Here is a 22,179-nt window from a genome sequence, read left to right as displayed (position 1 = left end):
AGCAACAATACAATACACTGGCTTAGTAATAGTAATACCCATGCAGCAATAGCTGATATACTGCCATTACTGGGCACCACGTTGAACAAAATATACTACACTAGTCAGACACAACCTTAACGTTACACATATAATATTTTACATGAAATCCCTGAAAGGAGTGTCCCGGGAAGGTCACAGGATTCCATCACCATCACGAGGTTTTGTTTGCACAACAGGTGACGGCCATTGTATTTTCCGGAGGCTGAAGAAGGAGGTTTTCAATATTCTGTCTGAGCTAAGATTGTTGCCATTATTGGCAAAATACATTTATCCCCATATAGAGCTGCTTTCTGAAAAATATATCCATCCGTATCTTTGCATTGAATGATTATGTAACGGGTAAAAGGTGTAATATTTTTCGAGGAAAAGGTAAGAAACGTTGTACTGTAAAACCCCTGGGTGACACGGCTTACTTCCGGGTTTAGAACCCCAGAAGAAAGAGAGTGCCAACATGGCGGACGGCCGAGTATTTGCCAGCAGATCGTACAGGTGGTGTTTGAGTACGACACGCCGAGAATCGTGCACATCAAGAACAAGAAAGTCGGACTCATCAACAGGGTCATACAGCTGGGCATCATCGGGTACATTATCGGGTGAGAAGGACTCGGTTTTTACTCCAGGAAATGGGCCATACTTTCAACTTGTGCGTTGCGGAATTCGTGGAAAAGGGGGGAGGGGCGCGAAAGAATGAGCAAACATATTTATTAAACCAAAGAATAAGTTATGCAGCAAGTTATGATATCTGCAGTGGCTTATATGTTGTCTTCGGTTGCAACATCTAGATGATACACGTAAGTTATGTGATTGAGAAATACATGCATAATCATAATATCATAATCATGCATAATACATATAACGTTACGTCTATCAATTTAGTAAAAATAGTTTTCAAGTATGCTCTCCCAAACTATAAAGCACAGACAATTGTTATATAATTGTACATGGTCAGGGACATATGAACTTGTTCTCAACCTGTAATGATACAGCTAAATGTTATAGAACAGAATGTACATGACTGCATCTTTCACTATATTTGAAATCCAAGTTGTTGAACTTTGACATATATTAACGTCACTAGTCATGGCTGTGGCATATGAAATGATACATGTCCCTTCATAAATAATTTACTAAAGAACTGCAAATGAGCAAAATATGAGCAAGAGTACACTATTCTTTATCATAAATGTGATAAAGTAAATATGTAAAATCTTATGTTTTTTCTTGTTTCAGATGGGTGTTTGTATACAAGAAAGGTTACCAGGACTTTGGGGACATCGTCAGTTCTGTGTCCACCAAACTGAAGGGTGTGGCCTACCCTAACAGGTCTGACATTGGCGACCTCAATCGCGTCTGGGACATCGCTGGACTGGTGGTCCCACCTCAGGTGAGGAAAGCTATACTTGATACATTAATTAACATACTGTATGACATTCTATAGTCTGTGAATAGAGGTAATAGTAAATGTGTACATAAAAGTCTTGGTGAGTAATGAAATGTTTACCCTATCAATCCTCTAGTGAACTGGCATGCTGTGCATGTGAACCATTAATCTGTTGACAGAGTTTGTTGACAAATAGAAATTTCTGTTAAATAAAGTTACTGTTGGAAAATAAGATACTGAGGACTTGGTGTGAATGAGCAACTAACTTTGGAATGAAATTGGATTGTAAGAAAAATGTGACTTGATGCTGAAGACCCTAATGTTCCCCCTTTTTTGTCTTTTTAGCAACGAGATGGTTTCTTCGTAATGACCAACATGATCATCACACCAGACCAGCACACAACAACATGTGCAGAGGTAAAGTTTATATTATGAGCTTGATATGTCACTTTCCAATGTTATACCTTTAATCTTCTTCCTGCTTTAGCATGAATTTTTGACTGCAGTTCTATAGGCCAGGTGATGGTCAAAATTTGTTAACTGTTGTAAAATGCTTGACAATGTGTGTTTCTATGTTAGGCACCGTGGATAGGACACAATGTGTCCTGTACAGATACAGACACAAGAAACTGCCCTGCAGGCCAAGTGGAACTCACTGGAAATGGTATGGTTTGAAGACCACACCTCTAACAAAAATACATTACCCATTTTCCGTTCTAAGGTTTATTACAATGTAAAATTTGACAAATCAGCAAAGTTAACTAGTCATACAGTAGAAAACTAGAAAAATAGTTACTCTTGATTGGGGAAGAGATGCCATCTAGCAGGATAGAGCAGAACTGCATCAATGGATGCTAATGCTTAGTTATAAAAACCAAAAACAGTACATGTCTTGATGACACTACAGAAGTAGTGATTGTCTTTTCTTTGTGTCCCTCCAGGCATGTTTACTGGGAATTGTGCAAACTTCAGCAGTACAGTACAGACCTGTGAGATCCAGGGCTGGTGTCCTGTCGAACAGCAAGACAATCCACCCAGGTGACTTCAAACTTTTACAGTGTGGTCAAGTTTGGCATTAATTTTCCACCATACATATTTAGCATTAATGCCAAGGATATCAGCCATGTATCACATTATAACAAGATGATAAAACAGTATTGTCATAACAAATAAATTGAATTTTCTAGTTAAGAAATATAAGAAAAGAGACTACTGGTATAATACATTTAAGCCAATGGAATGATAATATTGAACAGACTTAAAGCACTTTTATGTTTCCCTTTCAGTCCGGCTGTATTAGAAGATGCCAAAGAGTTCACAGTTCTGCTGAAGAACACCATATCCTTTCCACTGTTTAACTTCACCAAGTGAGTCACCTTAGTTTTCTTCTGTTCATTCTTTACATTAAAAATCTTCAACTAGAATCACAATACATGTACTTACATCTGGTCAGTAAGGAAATGACATAATTGAGAGTGTCTTGATATTCTGTCCTTGAATTGCAGGAGAAACATCTTAGATGACTATGATCCTGACTACCTGAAAAACTGTCGCTTCAACAACAATGATCCAGTGGACAAGTACTGTCCTATCATCAAACTGGACACAATGGTAAAGGAGGCCAACCAGAACTTCACCGCACTGGCTGAACAGGTACTCAAACCATTGTATGGTTGTTCTATGTAAAGTTTAGAAGGATTATAGTCCACAGGGAGTTTTATTTCAAGCAAGCTTACCAACTGATTTACAACTGGTCAATCAAAAAGTACAGTGCCTGAAGAGACCAATCAGCACCAAGGACAGGTCTATAGTAGCCAACCACAGCAAGCTGACTGCCCAATCAGCACCAAGGACAGAGTGTATAGTAGCTAACCACAAGAAGTTGACCATCCAATCCGCACCAAGAACAGGGTCTATAGTGGCCAAATTCAACAGACTGAGCATTCAGCACCAAGGACAGTGGCTGCAGTACCCTAACAGGATAATTAAAAACCTTTGCTGTGAAAACATAATCATTAAACCAAGGCCTCCCCCCCCCCTAAAGTGCCCCATCAGGGGCTATATGGGGGTGTAGCCGGGGCTCATATAACATCTTTGAGCCCCGGCAAAGATGAAGATGAAGATGAAGATTACAGTAGTCAGGTGCATAGAAGTTATACTATACTATAGCACTAAGGATTTTGTGTATTTGGTCACCATCTGTTTTCCCAGGGAGGTATTGTTGGTATCTCCATCACGTGGGACTGTAACCTGGACTACTCTGGTTCACATTGCCTCCCAAAGTATTCCTTCTCACGGTTAGACAAGGCCGACTCTAAAGTGTCGCCGGGATACAACTTCAGGTGGGCTTTGTGGAACGGCTAGCTGAGCATGGCCACTGGGTGGATTTGGTAGCAATTCTGTCTAGCCAAAGTTTCAGTGATCTTGTAGAATGTTGCATGATATTCTGGACAATGATTTAAACCAAACAGGACAGGCAAAGCATTTCAGGTAGCCTGTCTACCTATCTGAAGAATCTATAGAAAAGTGATGTTGAATTGATAAGACCACAAAAAAGTTTAAAATTTTGAACCTGTAAGATTACATTTCTTACAAGCAAGCCTTCCTCATATTTCTTGCCTAAGATTTGGTTAGAGACAAAAGCTACCATTTCCACCAGATGGCACACATTGCTTAGCAATAAGACAAAGTCCAGTTTCACTTGCATCTAGTTTTGTTGAAAATTTGCATTCATTTTGTTGAAAACATCAGAAAAATAACCACAAAACTATAGATTGTTGACTGCCCAACGTTTCATAAAGCAAAATGGAAAGATAAAACAACTTGGTGGTATAGAAGAAATGAGATGCAAGGAAACTGGATTTTGTCATACATTTGTGTCCGAGTGTAACAGTCTGCATCCTTCCACTATCGCTCTTCTATTCTCACCTATTCTGCAGGGTGGAATAATTGGGATCTTCATAGTGTGGGACTGTAACCTGGACCTGCACTCCAACCACTGTCTCCCTCACTACAGCTTCAACAGAATAGACAGAACAGACTCACACTTTTCAGTAGGATACAATTTCAGGTTGTTACAAACTATCATTCACAAAGTCTGATAGCATGAAATGCATGCATAAATCCAAGGGTGTTCCTTTTTGACAATTCTGGCTCTGCGTGAACTAGCTTTTTGTTTTGAAAACAAAATATACATGTGGTTGTTCTGTCTTGGTTGCATTGCAAACTTTCCTTCTGTTTCTGTAGTTTTCTTCAAGATTTTTTTTCTTTCCTTTGCTCAACTCTCTGACTAGATAGACATGGCAATTGTTACATTTCCTTTACATGTAGGAATAAGACATTAGATCATTTCAAACTATCATATAAAGGAGAACTTAATTCACTTTGCTGTTTGCTTTTCTTTTCGTTTTTTTTTTTGCGATTGGCAGTTATGTCCTGAAAAGTAGTTTCATTGTCTTATCTTTTAAAATTAATCTGTTAATATCTAGTTTTGCAGTGTTATTCATTCTCTGTTATTTTCCAGATATGCACGGTACTACCGGGAGAATGGCACAGACTACAGGACACTCATCAAGGCCTATGGCATCAGATTTGATGTTGTTGTTTCAGGGAGGGTATGTTGTCTTTTTCACAAGCTGTAGCTTAAGTAAGTCATCAATGGAAACGATGGACAACCGGAGAGAGAGCTCATCTTAACCCTAGGTCACCTAGTAGCACGTTTTTTCCCTTTTGGTTTATCCTAGTATAATGACTGCAAATTAGGGTTGGGAAGTCCATTAATTTGAGCATTAGGAAGAGGAGACGAATTCATTATTGTTAATTTCTTGCGGAGAACTTTCTTAACCCATGTGTGACTGGCTCATAATGGTCATTTATTGATTAAACCATTATCATTATTTCTCTATCATTGCAACTTAAGTCAATTAGTAACTAATCTATTTTTCTTCACTTAATGAGCTCTAAAAAGGAGACACAGATATCCAATTCCTTGGGACATCAGGGGTCATCTAGGTCTTTCAACCTTATACCAATGGTTACTGGATAAATAAGCAGAAAGAAGCCTAATCCTCCACTTAAGCATTCTGAGATGACTCTGAAACCAGGCCCAATCTCAGCCCATGTTTGTGTCTAGACTCTAGAGTGAACATAGACATCAGGATGACTGTTTGATACCTCATCACTGTGTCTGTCACAGGCGGGTAAGTTTAACATCATCCCCACCACCATGAACATTGGGTCAGGCCTGGCACTGCTGGGAGTGGTAAGCATGCTTCTTATGGTCTCATTCACTCTAAAAAGTATTAGCAAATACTGTAAATCACGACTTTTTCAGCACCAAGGACAGGGTCTATAGTAGCATAGCAGGATAATTCAAAACCTTTGCTGTAAAAGTATAACAGTAGTCAGGCACATAGAAGACATGTATTCTAAATCTAATGATTTTCTACATTAAGACTATACTGCATCTGTCACTTCTGTATTGCAAAAACTTATTATTAAATGAATAATTTACTGAGTTCGTTTTTGCTGCACCTGCCACCACGGTAATGATAGTCACTTGACAAATCATCTTTGGCTTTATGAGCTTAAAGATAATTTTTTCAGAATATCCTTTAAGACTTGAGCCAGAGTACATGTAGTTCTAAGACTAAGTTACGCCAAAAAGCAGTTACTCAAGCAACTAGATATGATTTTGAAAATGTCTAACCTTCATCGACCTAAGACTAAGTTATTGCCTGCTATTTCTTCCCCACAGGCCACCATCCTGTGTGACATTGTTGTTCTGTATCTGCTGAAGAAGAGGTACTTCTACCAGGAGAAAAAGTACATGATGGTGGATGATGATGATGATCTAAGGGTAAGTTCCTTTCTTCTATTTCCTCTGAAACTTAAAGTACAAGCAACAAAAAAAGGTAGTGTCGGATATAATACACTTAAATCTTTTTTTTTTATTAAGAAAGTTTGTGTCAGGCTGTGGTGTGTAATATATTAGTCGGGATATACCATTGAATACTAATTGTTATGGAATGTATGTCTCTTTACTGATGCATTGGTTATTCCATAAAGCACATAAAGATTATGATAGTAGTAGTGGGTGGTTTGTTGAGACTAGATGAGCCTTTGTGGCATTTTAGAGCGTTATATGTGCCATTTTAGCTTTTCATTTCCATCTCTTTGCCATTTAGTTTAAAAGCCCTGATAAAGCTTAATATTAGATTTTCTGTGATTTGAAGCTCCATCTGTTCTGTACAGTAACACTTATAGTATGTTTAACCAGTGAGATGCCAGTTCATAGCTCACACATTCAATTTGATTTATTTTCTGGAAATGTTGAAGTTGTCTTGTATTTTTCCTCAAGCTTCACAGCAAGACTTAAAAATCTAAACATTCATAAAAGTACTACAATTAAGATACATCTGTTCATGATATGTAAAAGCATCATAAATATACATATAGTCAAAGATAATAAGCACAGATGGCCAGACTTTAATTAATTACTACCAACCTGTTCAGATGTTATTCGATTGATATTAAGTACTGAAGAATCATCGCACAAGTGAAATGTCGAACAACAAACACTTTTTTAAAGACCTTAAAGTGGAATTACAGTGTCAAAACAGTGAAAAACTCCAGAGCAGTGTGGTAAGCCCTTCTCAGTGCAGAGATGCAAATCATATCAGGGCTCAAAATACTGGCAGCATATGAATCAATGATATCATAGTGCAGGTATGATTGGAGCTGTGTAGGTATTTCCGATGTCTACCTGCACTTAACCTGCACTGGTCTGTGTACTGAGTGTATGCAGGTTAGTGCAGGTAAAATTGGAGCTGTGTAGGTATTTCTGATGTCTACCTGCCCCTAACCTGCACTGGTCCATGTACTGAGTTTATGTATCATAGGTGTATTCTGACTCTGAGTTTTATTTGATGCATTGATTGTTACCACCTATGAAGTATAGAGAAATAATGGCGAAGGTTTTTGAATGTTTTTTAGTATGATCCATACTTCTCAAAGAGTGGTGAACGTAAAATTTGTCAGGTGCAAGTAATCTTTAGCCTGAGCGTCAGCCTTTTTAGCTTTTGTCAGCTCTCCACGGTTTCCTACCGGACACTCAGGCTAGGTAATTTTCAGATTATGCATCGCCAGTGCAGGTATGCCAAAAAAAGTATTTTGAGCCCTGTATATTGATTTTGTATGAGACGCGGCCTTTCCTCCATCCCTCATGTATCATCCATGACCTGAGTGAGGAGAACATGGGAGGAAGTTCCCCCGAGATTCACACAAAGATGCAGAGATCTGGCTCTAATGAACAGCAGCTGCCCAGGATTACTGCTCAGTCCCCGAGAGTGTTAGTCTGTGTGTTGTGGTGCTTAGCAGCATTTCATGGGGATATCTTAGCGATGGGGATTGTTGGAGAGAATCATAATGTCAGCTTGGAGAAAAGTTTGGAAGTGATCTACTGTTTTAGACAGCCCAGAGACGAGTAAAGTGGAGAACTATGATTTGTGGCCTATGCTCCAGAAGGTGCGAAGGGCCTTAGTAAAGATGAAAGAAAAGATCTACTCTTTTGGGATCCCTATTTTGGAAACATGTTTGTCCAAGATTTAATGAGAATCTCATTCAGTTTCAGTTTATTTATTTCACCAGCAGCTACGCTCAGGTACATAAAAACCTGCAGTCTGTAAAAAAAATTCAGGACTTGAACAGAGTTCAAGACTTGAACTCAGCCCAAGAAAAAATACATAAGAAACCCTGCTGGCAAAGGAAGAGAAAAAAGTTCTCAGAAAATGATGTAATCACTAAAGATTACTGTTACAGTAGAAGGTTGCTACTTAATACATTGAAGACTACATCAATGAATAACATGCTAAACCAACACCCTTACCTTCTGTACCTTTTCTATTTTCCCTGCATACCTGACCTCCCACAGGGATTTGGACTATTAGATTCCTAGCTCAGCAAAATAAGAGGTGCGTAATGCCCCCATGTGTAAGATCATTCCATGTTCAGTAGCATAGATGTTAGAGTGATGTGTCATGTGTAAAGAAAGAGTTGACAACTCTATCGCTTTAACATCAAGGAGATTTTTCTTTTGTCTGCATGTCCTTTTGGTTTGATGTGTTGAGTAGGAGAAAAATGAAGTGTAGAGAAGTTCCAGTCAGATAAGACCTATTCTTAGGAGAACACGATGGAATGCTTTGCAAAGTTCAAGGTCACGGATTGATCCACCTTCTGGTGTTGGAGATATCTGACTGCAGAAAATCTGCTTGACTTGCTCTCTGTGATCTTTTGTGGCTGTGTTCTGTATGTGTGCTCTATCATGGGTAACTTCTGGTAGTACATGTACATGTATATGGTAACAATGGAGCTGGATGTTGTATGTTGTAGAATCATCAGCTTTTTTCTTTTAATGCTATACTTGCTAACAAACAAAAATTAGCATACTGCACTGCGTTTTTTTCTTGGGGAAAATGCAACAACCAAACAACACTATCTATGAAGTCTCCATAAGTGACACTTCAATGAAGTATAAGAAGAAGTTCCCTTGATAAGTATTTAAAATGTTAATGCTGCCTTTGTTGGTCTTTCAGCTCTTTGCCAAGCCCCAAAGCCCACCTGGAAAGTTGTCTGGGAAATATGAGCAGTTGGAGGAAGATAAAACCGTCAACCTGCACAGGAATGAGCAAAACTACGGCTCGTAAAGTCAAACCTTTCAACATCTGGCTGTGTCAGAAAGTTCTCATAATTTTTTCCAAGTTGTAATCTAAGTTTTTGTTCTTTTCTACATCTTATAGATGTGTTTTTTTTAAGATCTATTGATTTGTATGGAAGATACATAAACAGAATTAGCTCTCTGAATGAGACCAAATATAAACTCTATGCAGCGCAGAATCTGTTATATTATTATGAAGAAAAGGAACACAAGTTTGTCTCAAGATGGGTGAGTGCAATGTATGTATCAGAATATAGATTTAGACATATTGCTAGGATGGACAAAGTTTGTACAAAGCTATTACTATTTGCTTGGAGAATTATTATGAAAATACTCCGTTTTCAATTTCACCAGTGGTGTATATGCATGTGAGATTGCTCTACCTTGTCTACAAAAGGTACTTATGGTTCCCAGACTCGTTTTTGCAGATTGTCATCCTAAGCTCAATTGCTTATAAGCAATTCTGGCTTCAATAATCAAAGGTAATGATGAAAACTATTTTTGTATGAAGTCCTGCAGGACTCATTATGACAAATAAAATGTGGAACGTCACAGCCTTTTGTTGTTTTGTGAGAACATTTTTCAAGTACCCATAGATTGACATCCTCTTTAAGAGCAGTTTAGATACTTTAACACATTGCTGTCTGTTTATCCAAATAGGCAATATATATAAGATAAGGATATTATTCAGTTCTTTTTTCCATGACAATGATTCCAGCTTCTATAATGAGAATTTAAGTCCAGCTCTTTTTTCGATGACAATGATTCCAACTTCTATAATGAGAATTTAAGTCCAGCTCTAAATCTACCGGAATCGACCTGAATCACTCGGCCTTCATGAGTTCATCAGCTTTCTGACCCAAGTGCTTGAGACACTTGATATTCCCCGATGGGAAAATTTCTTTGAGTGGGGGAACAGCTTAATTCTCTATCATAAGAGTTAATCTGTGTTAGTAGTTACATGAACCGCGACGGGGGCTGACATCGTCTACCAGATACCTTTGACCCAATGTTGACGTCACACTTCAAAGAAGCCACATGACAAGCTTCACTGGGTCAGTCTACTGAGGAAGACTAGAGTGACTGGTCGAAAGCTCTAGGTGGAGAATTTTTGTGTTGGATCTAAAGTTTTAACTCAACACAGCTTAATTCTCATAATTTTAATTTATCAACTCAGATGAACTTTTATGCTAGTATGATTCCAACTTGAATCGTCCTCCAGCCGTCAGAAAAGACTGACAGGCGGGGACCTTCGCTAATCAGTCCCACGGCCTCATGCATGTAATCTTCCGCTCAGTGTCCCAATATCCGCCCTTAATTGCTCACCAAATAACCCGGACACCTGTGATTACCCCTGCCCGATCTAATAGCCGCGGAAGGTGCCGTGTTCCCGTCCATTGCTGTCGGTAATCAGTCCCTCGTTAAGCTTCGGTCTGTCCGGGTCCGGCCCTCCTACTCCTCCGGCTCATCAATTCACTAGGAAGGCCGGCTGGCGCATGCGAGTCAACCTCGGATCCATCTCACTTGAATTGCGATTTCCTGTGCCGTGAATCACGTGTGGGCGTGCATACCCGACCGACCGTCTGCACGTATCACAATCGCTGCTGCCGCATCGGGGGAGGTGCATGGACAACATCACAGTCGGTACTCTCCAAGCAGACGTTTAGACTTGGCTCATTTTTACGCGTTTTTAGGCGTTTTTTTTTTATTTGTACTGGTATCTTTTTGTTTTTTGGTACTGCCCTGTCAATGATACTATCTTGCCAGTTTGATACCATTTGGTAACTGCAGCTACCAATTGCAAAAGATCTGCTTGGAGATGTACATTGCCGGCACAACTCTTCCATCTTGGCTGTGTTCTGACTGATGAGTTGTGGCGGGGTCTCCGTCGACAGTTTTATTCCGAGATTTCCGTTGACAGTTTTAGTCCGTGTTCCGCGACAGCACGGGTGATCGATGGTTCTCACATGAGCGTCTAGAGTGTCTGTGTCGTCTTCAAACTCGCAAGAGGCGGTGAAAGAAGTCCGCTAAAAGTCGGTGAGTGACCGTCTTCTTTCTCTTGTCTTCGCATATGGATCCACTTTGCGTGTTCGGAAAAACAACAACAGAAAAGCAGGGAAAGTTACATTTTGTACAAAACTCCTAGCATGGAATCCAGCAGTTCTGAAGGTTTAAATAGTAAGTAATGTTTTAAACTGTCATATTCTAACCTTGACTTTCCAGATTACTCTTGCGTGTAATCGCAATTACATGCTATGTTGAATCAGACCTAGGGTTACATATAAACCAAATACGCAATTGTACGTGACGCAGCAATGTTGTAACTTGTCTGTAAACGGAGTGTATTCAGTCACACAAAAGAATTCATGTTGAAATCACGATGCTGCAAGTGTTTCAATGTCACAAGCGAAGATCGAAACGTCCATCTTTGTGCAACTATACTTCGATCCACCCCATAATTAGGTTAGCGAGTGAACTGTGCTAAGCGAGTTTTCGACGAAAACGCCGGCGTTGATTGTCCTCTTGTTGCACCACGGCTGTCGTTGAATCCATTACCATGTTAAAGTACAGTTTCGTACACCGTATTTTGTTTGTGTAAAGTGTAGTGGATGGTTGATGAGTGACGCCGAGTGGCAGACGTCTACACTCATGAATCTGTAACATGTGGTTTGTTGAACAGACAAAACCATGCCGCAGGTTAAAAGTTAAAAAGGTACAAAACAAGCAGGATTCACACTATTATCTTATAGATTAAGACTATCCCCATCTTCCCCACAACAACTGCTTAGACTAAGAAAATACATGAACATTAGGAAGACACCCGCACATCGCAGTGGTTTTGTTACAGCTTATATAGTGTGGCCGCTTCGGTAATACTATAATTCTTCTTAGGCCTTGGTTCTGAACGTTTGATGGCATCTAGAGAATTATAGCTTTCGCTTTGATTCTTCAGATTTCTGTTGCAGGAATCCCCAGTGGCATGTTTTACGTATACTCCACAATGAAACCCGAGGTTGAAAAGCATTACGACGTTCTAAACCAATTACACGTATCCAAGCAAGGAGCTTCTATTTGAAGCTCCCTGGTGTATCTATCGGTAATTCAAAGTCATCAGGTTGTTAGGTGCTAAGCGTGCACGTGAGACACTGTTGCCAAAATAATTACCGACAAGATTATGTCGTTAATGATTTCACAGTCAACATGCCAAAGTTGGTCCCCTCCGTCGGGGCTATCAGATTCCTACATTATCACTTCCCTGCAGAAGCCGCCTTACCTGACACCCGGGCCGCCTAATTACCCCCATCAGGGCTTACGTGGATGAAGGATACTCCAGAGGCATCAGGGGTGGATGGCCTGTGTATGGGAGACATGACTAGGGTCTGCAGGCAAGATAAACATGTCGTACTGTGGACGACGTGCATTATATACGGTATCTGTGATGTTGAACCTTGCATCCGTGTGTACAGGATAGCAACAACAGATTGTAACAGACCAGGACGGCGAAGGAGATGGATGATAACACTGATGTGTCGGTGTGATATTGATGGGAAGTATGTAACCATCTGCTATGATAGAGTTTGTTTACTAGTATCAAAAGTTTTGGGGTCGCGTGGCCCAGAACCCAGACGTCCTCGGTTCGAATCCTGTCATGCCATCGATCTTGTGCCCTTGGGAAACACACTTTGCACGACTCAGGTGTAAAACTACTCTCCAAGCAGAGGTTGTGGGGAAATGATCGTTACCTTTTTATATATGGCCGGGTTTTTTTGTCTTGATCCCCACCGGTGGCCGCGGCGCTTCTCTGGCTAATGGATACTGCCTGGCCAATTTGATACTGTCTTTTTGCCACCGAGAGGGATCTGCTTGGAGATTAGTGTAAAACGGGTACCTGACTTCGGTTGGCGGTGGAAGGAGGGGGTTGGACTCCGCCCTCCAATACCGTGCCCTTGACACAGTGGATAACAATACACTGCCCCTATGGCCTTAAAAAGGCTATGGGACTATACCTTTACCTGCCTTTGACACAAAGCAACAGTTTCTCCAGCGTACACTCTCCGGTCATTATTTAATTCTGACAGAAATGTCAGCCAGGACCGTGCGGTACATAAGGGCAGGTCTATGGGGAGTAATTTATTGCCTCTGTGATCCCGCGCGATAATTTCCAATTAACTTTCCCCCCGACCGTCCCCAGGGCTCCGGCTGACTCACACGCCCTGGGAGGGATCAGGCGGGGAGATAAGATATGTTCGAAATGATGAATAAGATCATTTGTTAGAGATTGATAGTGTCATTGGGTGGCAGTAATAGAAACTGTAACATCAGACAACAGTGTTTTTATGTAGTTGTAACGATGTTCTGAGCCAGAGACATGGCATTTTCATATCCAGAAGACACCATGGATTTAGCAAAATTGACAGAATGTAAAACGCAAACTTTGAGAGTGTGGGAGCAAAATTATCGAAATTCACAGTGCGTAACGAAAGAGCTGTTACACTAACCGTTAGATAACGACGCCTTGAATAGAAATAGAGGTTCCTCGTCGTAGTGTAAACTAGAAATTTGTTTATGCAACTTTCGCGTAGCGTTGCTATGTACATGTTCTTCTTTGACTTTCGCCCTGAACTTTTAAGTCCAACCATGAATATTGGTTCTCTTACAGGCAAATAAATCATAAGCAATGGAGTATATGCTTATTTTCTGACACGTTGGGTGGAGAGCTTCATTCGCCTTTATGGACTTATTTGTTTTGACTTGTAGCTTCTCTGTGTGGATCAAAGAGACTTGTCCTGCTGAGTAGGTCGTAAGGTCGGGCTAATGTGAAAAAATGGCTCTGAAAGACATCAAGGAAGGAGCAGCGAGTTGTGCTTAATGCATCTTAATATGATGTACGGTCAGTCTTCAAAGTACGGCCTGCGTTTTCTTGGAAAATGGACGACACGGTGGTGTAATGTGTGAATCTGTAGCTCAAGGCTGATGCTCTTTCTTATAAGATGGCTTCTATTTCCAGTATGTATGGATTGTTGAGGTACTTGTATCCGATTCTTCGGAAGGCCGGATGTGCGGGATTTGGGTGTAATACGTGTTTTGCCGCAGTAGGACAACATCTGACGTGAAGCTTGCTGATCCAGTCTACGATGATATCAGGTATTTGCTTTCGTTTCATCTCAGTGGACAATGGCATTGTAAAACGACTACAATGATACGTATTACACCTGTCAATTTGCCGATTTGCAAACACCATTAGATGCCTTGTGGTTTTCCGCAGATTTCCGCATACCCAACCAACGTTAGGGGTTGCACCGTTTGCCTGACTGACTGATGATGCATTCTTTTATGAACTCCAACGTTATCAGAAAACCGGCTTAGCTAGCATGTCCGTAGATAGCTCAGTGCCTTTATTTCTTACGCACTGAATCAGTCCAAAGCTCTCTGAATGCTTCCAAGATTCCCTCTTGAACCTCCCTGACCAATATGTAAGTGCATCTGCAATGTGCAAAACGCCTGGCAATCAGCAAAAAAACAACAATGATCACTCTTAGTCTCAACTTAACTCCAACAAATCCAAAGAACTTCAATATCAAATATTCATTACTTATACAAAGAAGGCCCGTAGTATATGATGTGACATGTCAGTATGAAAGTTTGAGAGTTTATACTTGTCTAATCAACTGTAAAAAGGCTATGTGATGCACGGTTGCTTCTACCCCGTCCGTAAAAAATGAACACTTCTCATGCAATCCTGAATGTGCCGGTAGTAATGACAGGCGAGGAGACCGTACAGATGATTCATCTTTGGAGTTGTAATTATGAGAAGGGGATGGAATCACCCGGTGTACACAGTGACAAAGTTCACATCTACATACCCAACATGAAATATTAAAATTGCACACATGGTAATCAAGGACGGCCGCTTGTAAATGCATCGTTCAACATGTTTGTCATCTGTTGACACATCAAATTAGTTGGTCTGTGATTAATGATTTGATTTTATCATAACTTTGATGAGTGGGGAAACACGGCTGAGGAGGGAATCGCTTTTTGGATGGGGTCTTTTTAAGGGCACTCTGGTTGGTCTACGTGCGATGTAGAACGTCTAGGGTTGGTTGGCTGGTTGGTTGGTTGGTTGGTTGGTTGGTTGGTTGGTTGGTTGGTTGGTTGGTTGGTTGGTTGGTTGGTTGGCCGGCCGGCCGGCTGGCTGGCTGGCTGATGAGCTATGAGCCTATGTTGAATCGAGAAGTTCACCGTAACTAACTTTAACATCCAAACTATCCTGAATATACATGGAACATTGGGCTGCAATGACACATATGCTGTATGCTTTATCACGATGAAGGTTAGTTTGTTAGCATTGTAGCTGGTATCCCAAAGCTCTTTTCCCGGATTCAATTACCACCATTCTTCTTGGTCCGGACACACACAAACACACACCCACGGCAAAACCAACTCCAGACCTAATGGCCGCATATATGAGTTCCCACAGTGGAGTGTTGTTACAGCTGTTGAGTCTAATGTCAAAGCCACTCGTGGCGCTTCCAAACAGACATCTGCAAGGGGCAACACACAAGAGCCTGCATGGAAAACAGTTTAGACACAACTGCCTGCACACCGGAGCAGACAGTGAAGAGTAAACGGTGATTAGTGGTCCATGGACCGTGTGATGCGAGCTCGCTACGCTACGTCAATATTGAACCATTAAAAACGTGGCATCGACATTTGCCGTGCATGCATGGGGCGGATAAGTGAAGGGAATATTTGCAGATGAATTAAGATGGAAATGTCACTCACAGTCGGTGGTCTGGGGGAGTGGACGTCTGTAAATGGGAAAAAGAGAGTTTGGTAAGCAGATGTAATTACACGTATCTGTGTCTGTATAACCGCCCTTCAGCGTTACACACCACGTAATATCGTCTCTCTGACTTTTTCTGTACCATTTAGCGGGCCTAGGAGTTAGACAATGTTATGTCCTTTGGGAAAGGTATTCCATACCTATTGCCTCACTTGACTCATGTGAAAATGAGTACCCAGCTTCGGTTAGGGACGTAAAGTCGGAGGTCGTCACGTCTTTGATGAGATCTAGAGCCTCACATACAACACATTAAAGAACCCAACACACACTCTTAGAAAAGAGCAGAGATCCGTACGTTCCAGTGTGAGTGGTTCAAACCTGATTCAGCCTGTACATGCGCGGATGTACAAAAATGGACAGGTTTGTTCCGCCTAGAACCGGTTTAGTGGTTGTATGAAACAATTAAAGCTAAATGAATAGTAATGCCAACCATATCCTTCATAGATCCACCTACTAGTCCATTGATGCATCAAAGCAGAAACTGATTTTACGGAACAGTGATGATTATCAGTCCTTAACAAAGTAATCAAATCATCTACAGGTAATTACCTGGGAATGGCATTTCATTACAGTGTAATAGATAAAATGATCCCTTAAAACACTTTTGGGTTACACACGTTTGGTTACTGTTTGTTTACAATTATCTTTGAAGTGTTCCAATGACCCGAATACTGTTGTGTTTGCGATTCTTTCACACTCACCGACCTCTAGTACGTTAACGTTGTCCCGGTGAGTCATAAAGGAAATGGCCACAATGTTTCGATGTTGCCTTTACTCCACGTACTCACATAAATGAAAAAAGAGTGTACTGTGGGAAATACCACATCTTCTGTTACTACCACATATTCCACGGCCATAAACCTCGAAATACTCTCATTTCCTATTCGTTTCTTTAACGTAATTAAGAAAAATGTTTAAAATACATGCAGTAAATTGAGATCCTAAAGCAACGACAGCCTTTCTGTCAGCATCTTTGCCATAGCAACGGCAAAACAGTCGGTCCCAGCAACCATCGGTAATTACTCTGTAATTAAAGTGGTTGATACGTTTCTCCAACAAATAATCTACTTTCCAGGCAAATATTTGCCAAGGAACGCAATCCAGTGCTCAATTTGTCTCAACAAAAGATAACCGAAACAAAGTGGACGGGTACGGTGGTGGGTTTAGTATTATTAATGTAAACCTCCGACTCTATAAAACCAGTGAACTTCAAAGCCAGGCCTGAGAAGCGGACACATGCGTGTGGCGGGCCGTCGTTTACAACAGCCTGTGTAAGTACGACGTCCGGGCGTGTTTGCAGTGCGTAGACAGGGTCTGTAGAGCGTGTGTACGGCAGGTATGTTCATTGTACGGACCGCTTTGTGTGGAGTGTGGCAGTATTTGAGGACGGTCAAAGCGGGGAGTGTGTTTCAGTCATCTCAGTTACTCACCAGTTGTAGCAGGCACGCAGGCGGTTACGTACATGTACGTACTCTGGGTGAGTGAATCGCAGTGAGCCACGTACCAGATTCCACAGACAGAGGACACAGATCCAGTGCTCATCGTGGAAACGGTAAGAACCTGGAATGGTACACTAGATATGCTGAATGATAATGCGATCAACTCTAATACGTGTGTGCACATTTGGAGTATGGATAATTGACTAAATAGTATGAGTATCTTTTTTTAGTTTCTCTGCGATGTCGTCAAGCTACAAATTGGAGGTAGATGCAATTGGTGTATGACGACTTTTCTTATTAGAATTCTGGATCCATACTAAAAACGATTACATTATATATATATAATACTTAAGCATTCGCTTCGCTTTAATTAATTAATGATATCTTATACGTGTCTGAGTGTCTTGAAAATCTAATATCCTTCTCTTTCGTACTTATTCGGTGCCTCCAATACTGCCCTAACTCTATACCATACACGTATGTAAAAACGGCTTACCAAATTCCATAAAACATTATGGTTATACAAAGAATGGCAATGTCAACCACATCCTTCCATCATTATGTACCAATTTCTCGTTCCCAAAATGTTTCCCTATCACGCAATTGTTGTATAAATGGCCGAAGGGACCATCCACAATGCCATAGCTGGTCTGTATCTAATGGAGATGTGTTTCCTTGTTACCGTGATTTGGTGGAGAACGGCGACGGGCGACAATATGGGACGGATGATAACACTCCTCCTGCTGCCAATAATATGAGTATTCGTCAATTTTGGCGATAAAATACGACTGTGAAATATACGGGCATTAAAAGCTAGCAGTTTGGCGCAAGATATCAAAATACTTTACAGCAAATTACCTGTGACCTAAGGTTATTATGTAATGGAAACGACCGACCAAGGACATTGGACCGACAGAGATACGTTTATGGGGGGGGGTTGAAGAGTAGAACTCGAGTTGCGGATGGATCTTCACGATACTTGGTAGGGTGGTAGCTATATATAGGTGACAGCAAAACTTAAGAACAACTTCAAGGATAGGTCAACGAGTGGCTTTTATGATACTGCAGCAGAACATTTCCATTCTTAGACATTTTCCAACCATATGGATGCGTTTGACAAGTTTTCAAGCGCTGGTATCTTGCACGGAAGAGATTGTTTTTTTTTTTGCTACACGCCTCCTGAAGTCTGCCCATCATCAGTCATGGCGATTTTGTACATTCCAAAGATACGAACCCTCCAAGTCCGGTTGATAGCTACATATTCCTCACACATTGCGCACCCTGTGATGTCAAGCCCCCAGGTCATCATGTGTAGTTACCCAGAAATCACAGAACACACGTGCACAGATAAGGGAACGTTTTGTGGCAATTTCATTGATTCTTTCAGGCACTCCTGCAGGTAGTAGTGCTCTTTGAACCATCTCGAACTGAACATTAAGCTTATACTGGTATGGGCTTTGTAGGTACTGGATCTTTGAAGACCATGAAGGGCTATACATGGGGATACAATACAAAGTATCATATCAACGCCTAAATGTCTTTGGGCAGAAATATTTTTTCAACAATTTGTAGTTAACTATACCGGCGACCTAGCGAAGTCCATATGGCATATTATTCGCAAAAGACAAATCGCTTAAAGTTCCATTATGATCCCAACTTGTAGAATTTAAATGTCACCATAATACAGGCCGGCCATTTAGTATTCCAGTCATCCAAACCCAATGAATTGTAACGTAGAAATCAAATGGACGGACTCTAACAACTGAGTCAACGGTCTCGCCATCCGCAACCACTTGAACGTAACCGTTCTGCCTGTCATATTGAATTGTCATTGAAAGACGGTCGCACGTGGCTTGTGTTATATATACGACATTCATGCTATCAAGTCTGCAACTGGAACTGCACTGCAGTTCATCATTGGACAAACTGTTTATGTTATCATGCAAAACGGTGACTGGATTTGTATCTATATCTGTATAGCCGGTATAACCGCCTTTCGGCGTAACACACCAGCTTCTGTATCTGTATAGCCGGTATAACCGCCCTTCGGCGTAACACACCAGCTTGATTTGTATCACGTATCGTGGTTTCACCATCTTCATGTCTCACTTGGTAGAAGGACGTTACTGAAGTTCACATTTGCTGCAAAATGTGCTTACGGTGCCTTTCTGCACCCGGAAGAACGATAGGTAGAAATAGAGGCAACTTGCGGAATTATTGGAGTGAATGCCAAAGGGGTAAACTTACAATTCTAGCCTCTTTAACTTGCAAGGAGTGAATTGGTGTTTTTTCGTTATAAATCTTTGTCAGCTGTCTACTCCAAGGGTGAGGTCCCGCCCAGCAGCGCAGATTCTTCATGTAAGCTTGTTAGCTTTAGAGGGGGCTCTGTAAGATCAAAGATTGCGACTGTGCTAGGGCGACCTTGATACTAATAGTCCACACTTTCTGGCTCATTGGGCTTTTTATGGAGGTCGCCTTAAGAGGGTATGATGACAGACTTCGTTAGATTGTGTCAAGGCAATGCAATCGGCGAACCGCAAATTGAATAAAACCCATCGTCTTGTACCTTGGACTTGTGACTCCCTTGCCCTCGGTTTATCTGATTCTTGGTGGGTTTTTGAAATACAGATACAGGTTTACCGTACCAACAGTGCTCCAGGTTTACTATGCCAACGGGGTTGTGTGGCCTAACGGCAGATCGTTTGGCTCGGAGCCAAGAGGTCCCGGGTTCTAACCCTGCCATGTCGCCGATCTTGTGCCCTTGGAAAAGGCACTTTACACGACTTTCCTGGATAGAGTCCTGGCGAACCCCATCTCGTATTAGCCACAAAACGGCAGCAGAATCTTCAGCTAGTTGAAGTCGGCTGCCTCAAAATGAAAGAAGAAAAGAAGAAGAACGGTTGTGAGTGCTCCAGGTATGACCCTTTCACGTTTCTCTGGTCATGACGAAGTCTCGGTCAGACTGTTTCAGAGAGTCCATCTAGACGTGATCGATGACGCGACTTCTGCTGACTTATCAGTAAAGTGGGATGTCACAAGGGCTGTACAAACATTAGACGGGTTAAAAACAAGCTACTCAACGTGACTCTTGTCTGTAACCTAGATTCTGTATTTGATACACACACAATACAGAGGGGTGAAAGCTGGTGACTCGACATCCAGATATGAGAGAAGGTAACGTTTTAAACCTTCTGTTATTTTTCTCCTGGTTATTTGTTTGTTTGTTTGTTTCGCATAACCGGTAAACCGCCTTTAGACGTAACATATCAGTTTTGTACATGTAAGTACAAGCTGCGTAAGACCGGACTGTAAGGTTTGAACAACTCAACCCGGGAAGGACCCCTACTGTTTTCGATAAGTGCGGTGAGTTCTTTGTGGTGGGGTGTGGCCCTCCCAAACACGGGGAGTGTTGTTATATCTGTTACGTGTGCCTTTGAAAATAGGTGTGTCAGGATATCCCAACTCTTAACCCTAACCTCAAAACTGCTGAAAGCAACATAATAGTTCAGCGTACTTAGATTTGTATGCCTGGTATATATCTCTGCACTTTACTACTTTGTGAGCTTTTAAACTATATTTAAAGGCACGAACTTGCCTTTTACGTAGGAGGTATTTCCGTGTAACGCCTCTGCTGTGAACTTTGTGCAAGACTTAGCATCATGTAGCGCTGCCCGAGTGCCTTCTGTCAGCTTTTCTTTCTCTCAAACTTTGTTCACCAGTCAGACATCGTTACTGGTCGATAATCATGCTCACGGTCTGTGACCTTTGGTAGTCAGTCCGGTCTTCAAGGATCCCAGAAGGTCAGTTTGCATATTGTCAGATAATGATAACAAAGCACAGGTAGAGGGAGGGTTAACTGTTCATGGCCTTCGACAGATAGTGAATGTCATGCATCCGTGAATATCACAATATACTAGTAGTTTCATAGTATATTTTACGAATTATTTAATGCCTGTTTAACTACGGATTTCGTACGTCAGTGACGAAAAGTAGTGGATGCTACTTGAAACGTCTGACAGTTTTCAAATCTATCTAATTGCCAGGTTAATAGTTTTCTTCTGCAATATCGTAATGTTTGCCTTTGTCTTCAGTCTTAATTATGAGAGTGGCGGCTTTGATAGATCTTTTCTTCAGCTTATATTAGTCTGTGTCCACACAACCACAACCCACCCCCATTAAAACTGATGACTACTCCATAATTTAAAAGGCAGAAAACGCATCAGAAGTAAACCATTTCGGCTCTTCTGTAAAGTTAGAATCCACCGTATGCGCTTTTCCTGCTCTATTTCTATCTATGTTATGGATGTGCCGACTGCAGTATTTAGACATTTGCAGCAAACCTATGATAAACCGTTCCGCAGCACAAGCTAGTGACGCATCATACAGAATGTGGTTAAGACTTTCGGTGCTCTTAAACGACTAAACAGGACAAAATTCTGACATGGAACTTTTCAAAAAGTTCGCCAAATCAAACTCCGATTAAACAGGCTACTAAAACACCCGTCCGGTTGAATGTTTTTTTATAGTTTTATCCCTTATAGTTTTGAATACAATACACTGTTTCTATAACCTACATAACATGTATGCTTAGCGATAAAGAAATGGGGGCATCTATATGGAACGATCATTTGTCAGAGAAACCGTATAAAATCAACACGAAGGGACGAGGATTGGCACTTTTAGAGGAAAAGAAACAACTTTCTTAACCTCGGTATCTTTTGAAGCCAGCTGTGCTTTCTATAAATGTCCTTTGTGT

The 22,179-nt window shown here is 41.1% G+C and overlaps 1 protein-coding gene across 1 annotated transcript; it reads left to right on the top strand.

The window, feature by feature from the left end:
• The first annotated feature begins 462 nt into the window (after positions 1-462).
• On the top strand, positions 463-9,687 carry LOC109464342 (P2X purinoceptor 4-like). The gene is made up of 12 exons (XM_019761292.1): positions 463-635; positions 1,273-1,426; positions 1,769-1,840; positions 2,003-2,087; positions 2,365-2,461; positions 2,710-2,790; positions 2,929-3,076; positions 3,635-3,765; positions 4,947-5,037; positions 5,619-5,684; positions 6,180-6,281; positions 9,016-9,687. The coding sequence occupies exons 3-12, from the start codon at positions 1,790-1,792 to the stop codon at positions 9,124-9,126; spliced, it is 963 nt and encodes a 320-aa protein (XP_019616851.1). The 5' UTR covers positions 463-635; positions 1,273-1,426; positions 1,769-1,789; the 3' UTR covers positions 9,127-9,687.
• Positions 9,688-22,179: the final 12,492 nt, after the last annotated feature.

Source organism: Branchiostoma belcheri, unplaced genomic scaffold, assembly GCF_001625305.1.
Source record: "Branchiostoma belcheri isolate BF01 breed outbred unplaced genomic scaffold, Haploidv18h27 scaffold1, whole genome shotgun sequence".
Lineage (NCBI taxonomy): Eukaryota > Metazoa > Chordata > Leptocardii > Amphioxiformes > Branchiostomatidae > Branchiostoma > Branchiostoma belcheri.
The sequence above is the reverse complement of the archived record's forward strand: the minus strand, read 5'-3'. Positions and strand labels throughout refer to the sequence as shown.

What these genes read in the sequence shown, in the direction of transcription:
- LOC109464342 (XM_019761292.1), top strand. Translation starts at nt 1,790, where the DNA reads ATGACCAACATGATCATCACACCAGACCAGCACACAACAACATGTGCA. An exon ending in ACACAACAACATGTGCAGAG is followed by an intron (nt 1,841 to 2,002) that starts GTAAAGTTTATA and finishes TTTCTATGTTAG; the next exon opens with GCACCGTGGATAGGACACAA. An exon ending in GCCTGGCACTGCTGGGAGTG is followed by an intron (nt 5,685 to 6,179) that starts GTAAGCATGCTT and finishes TCTTCCCCACAG; the next exon opens with GCCACCATCCTGTGTGACAT.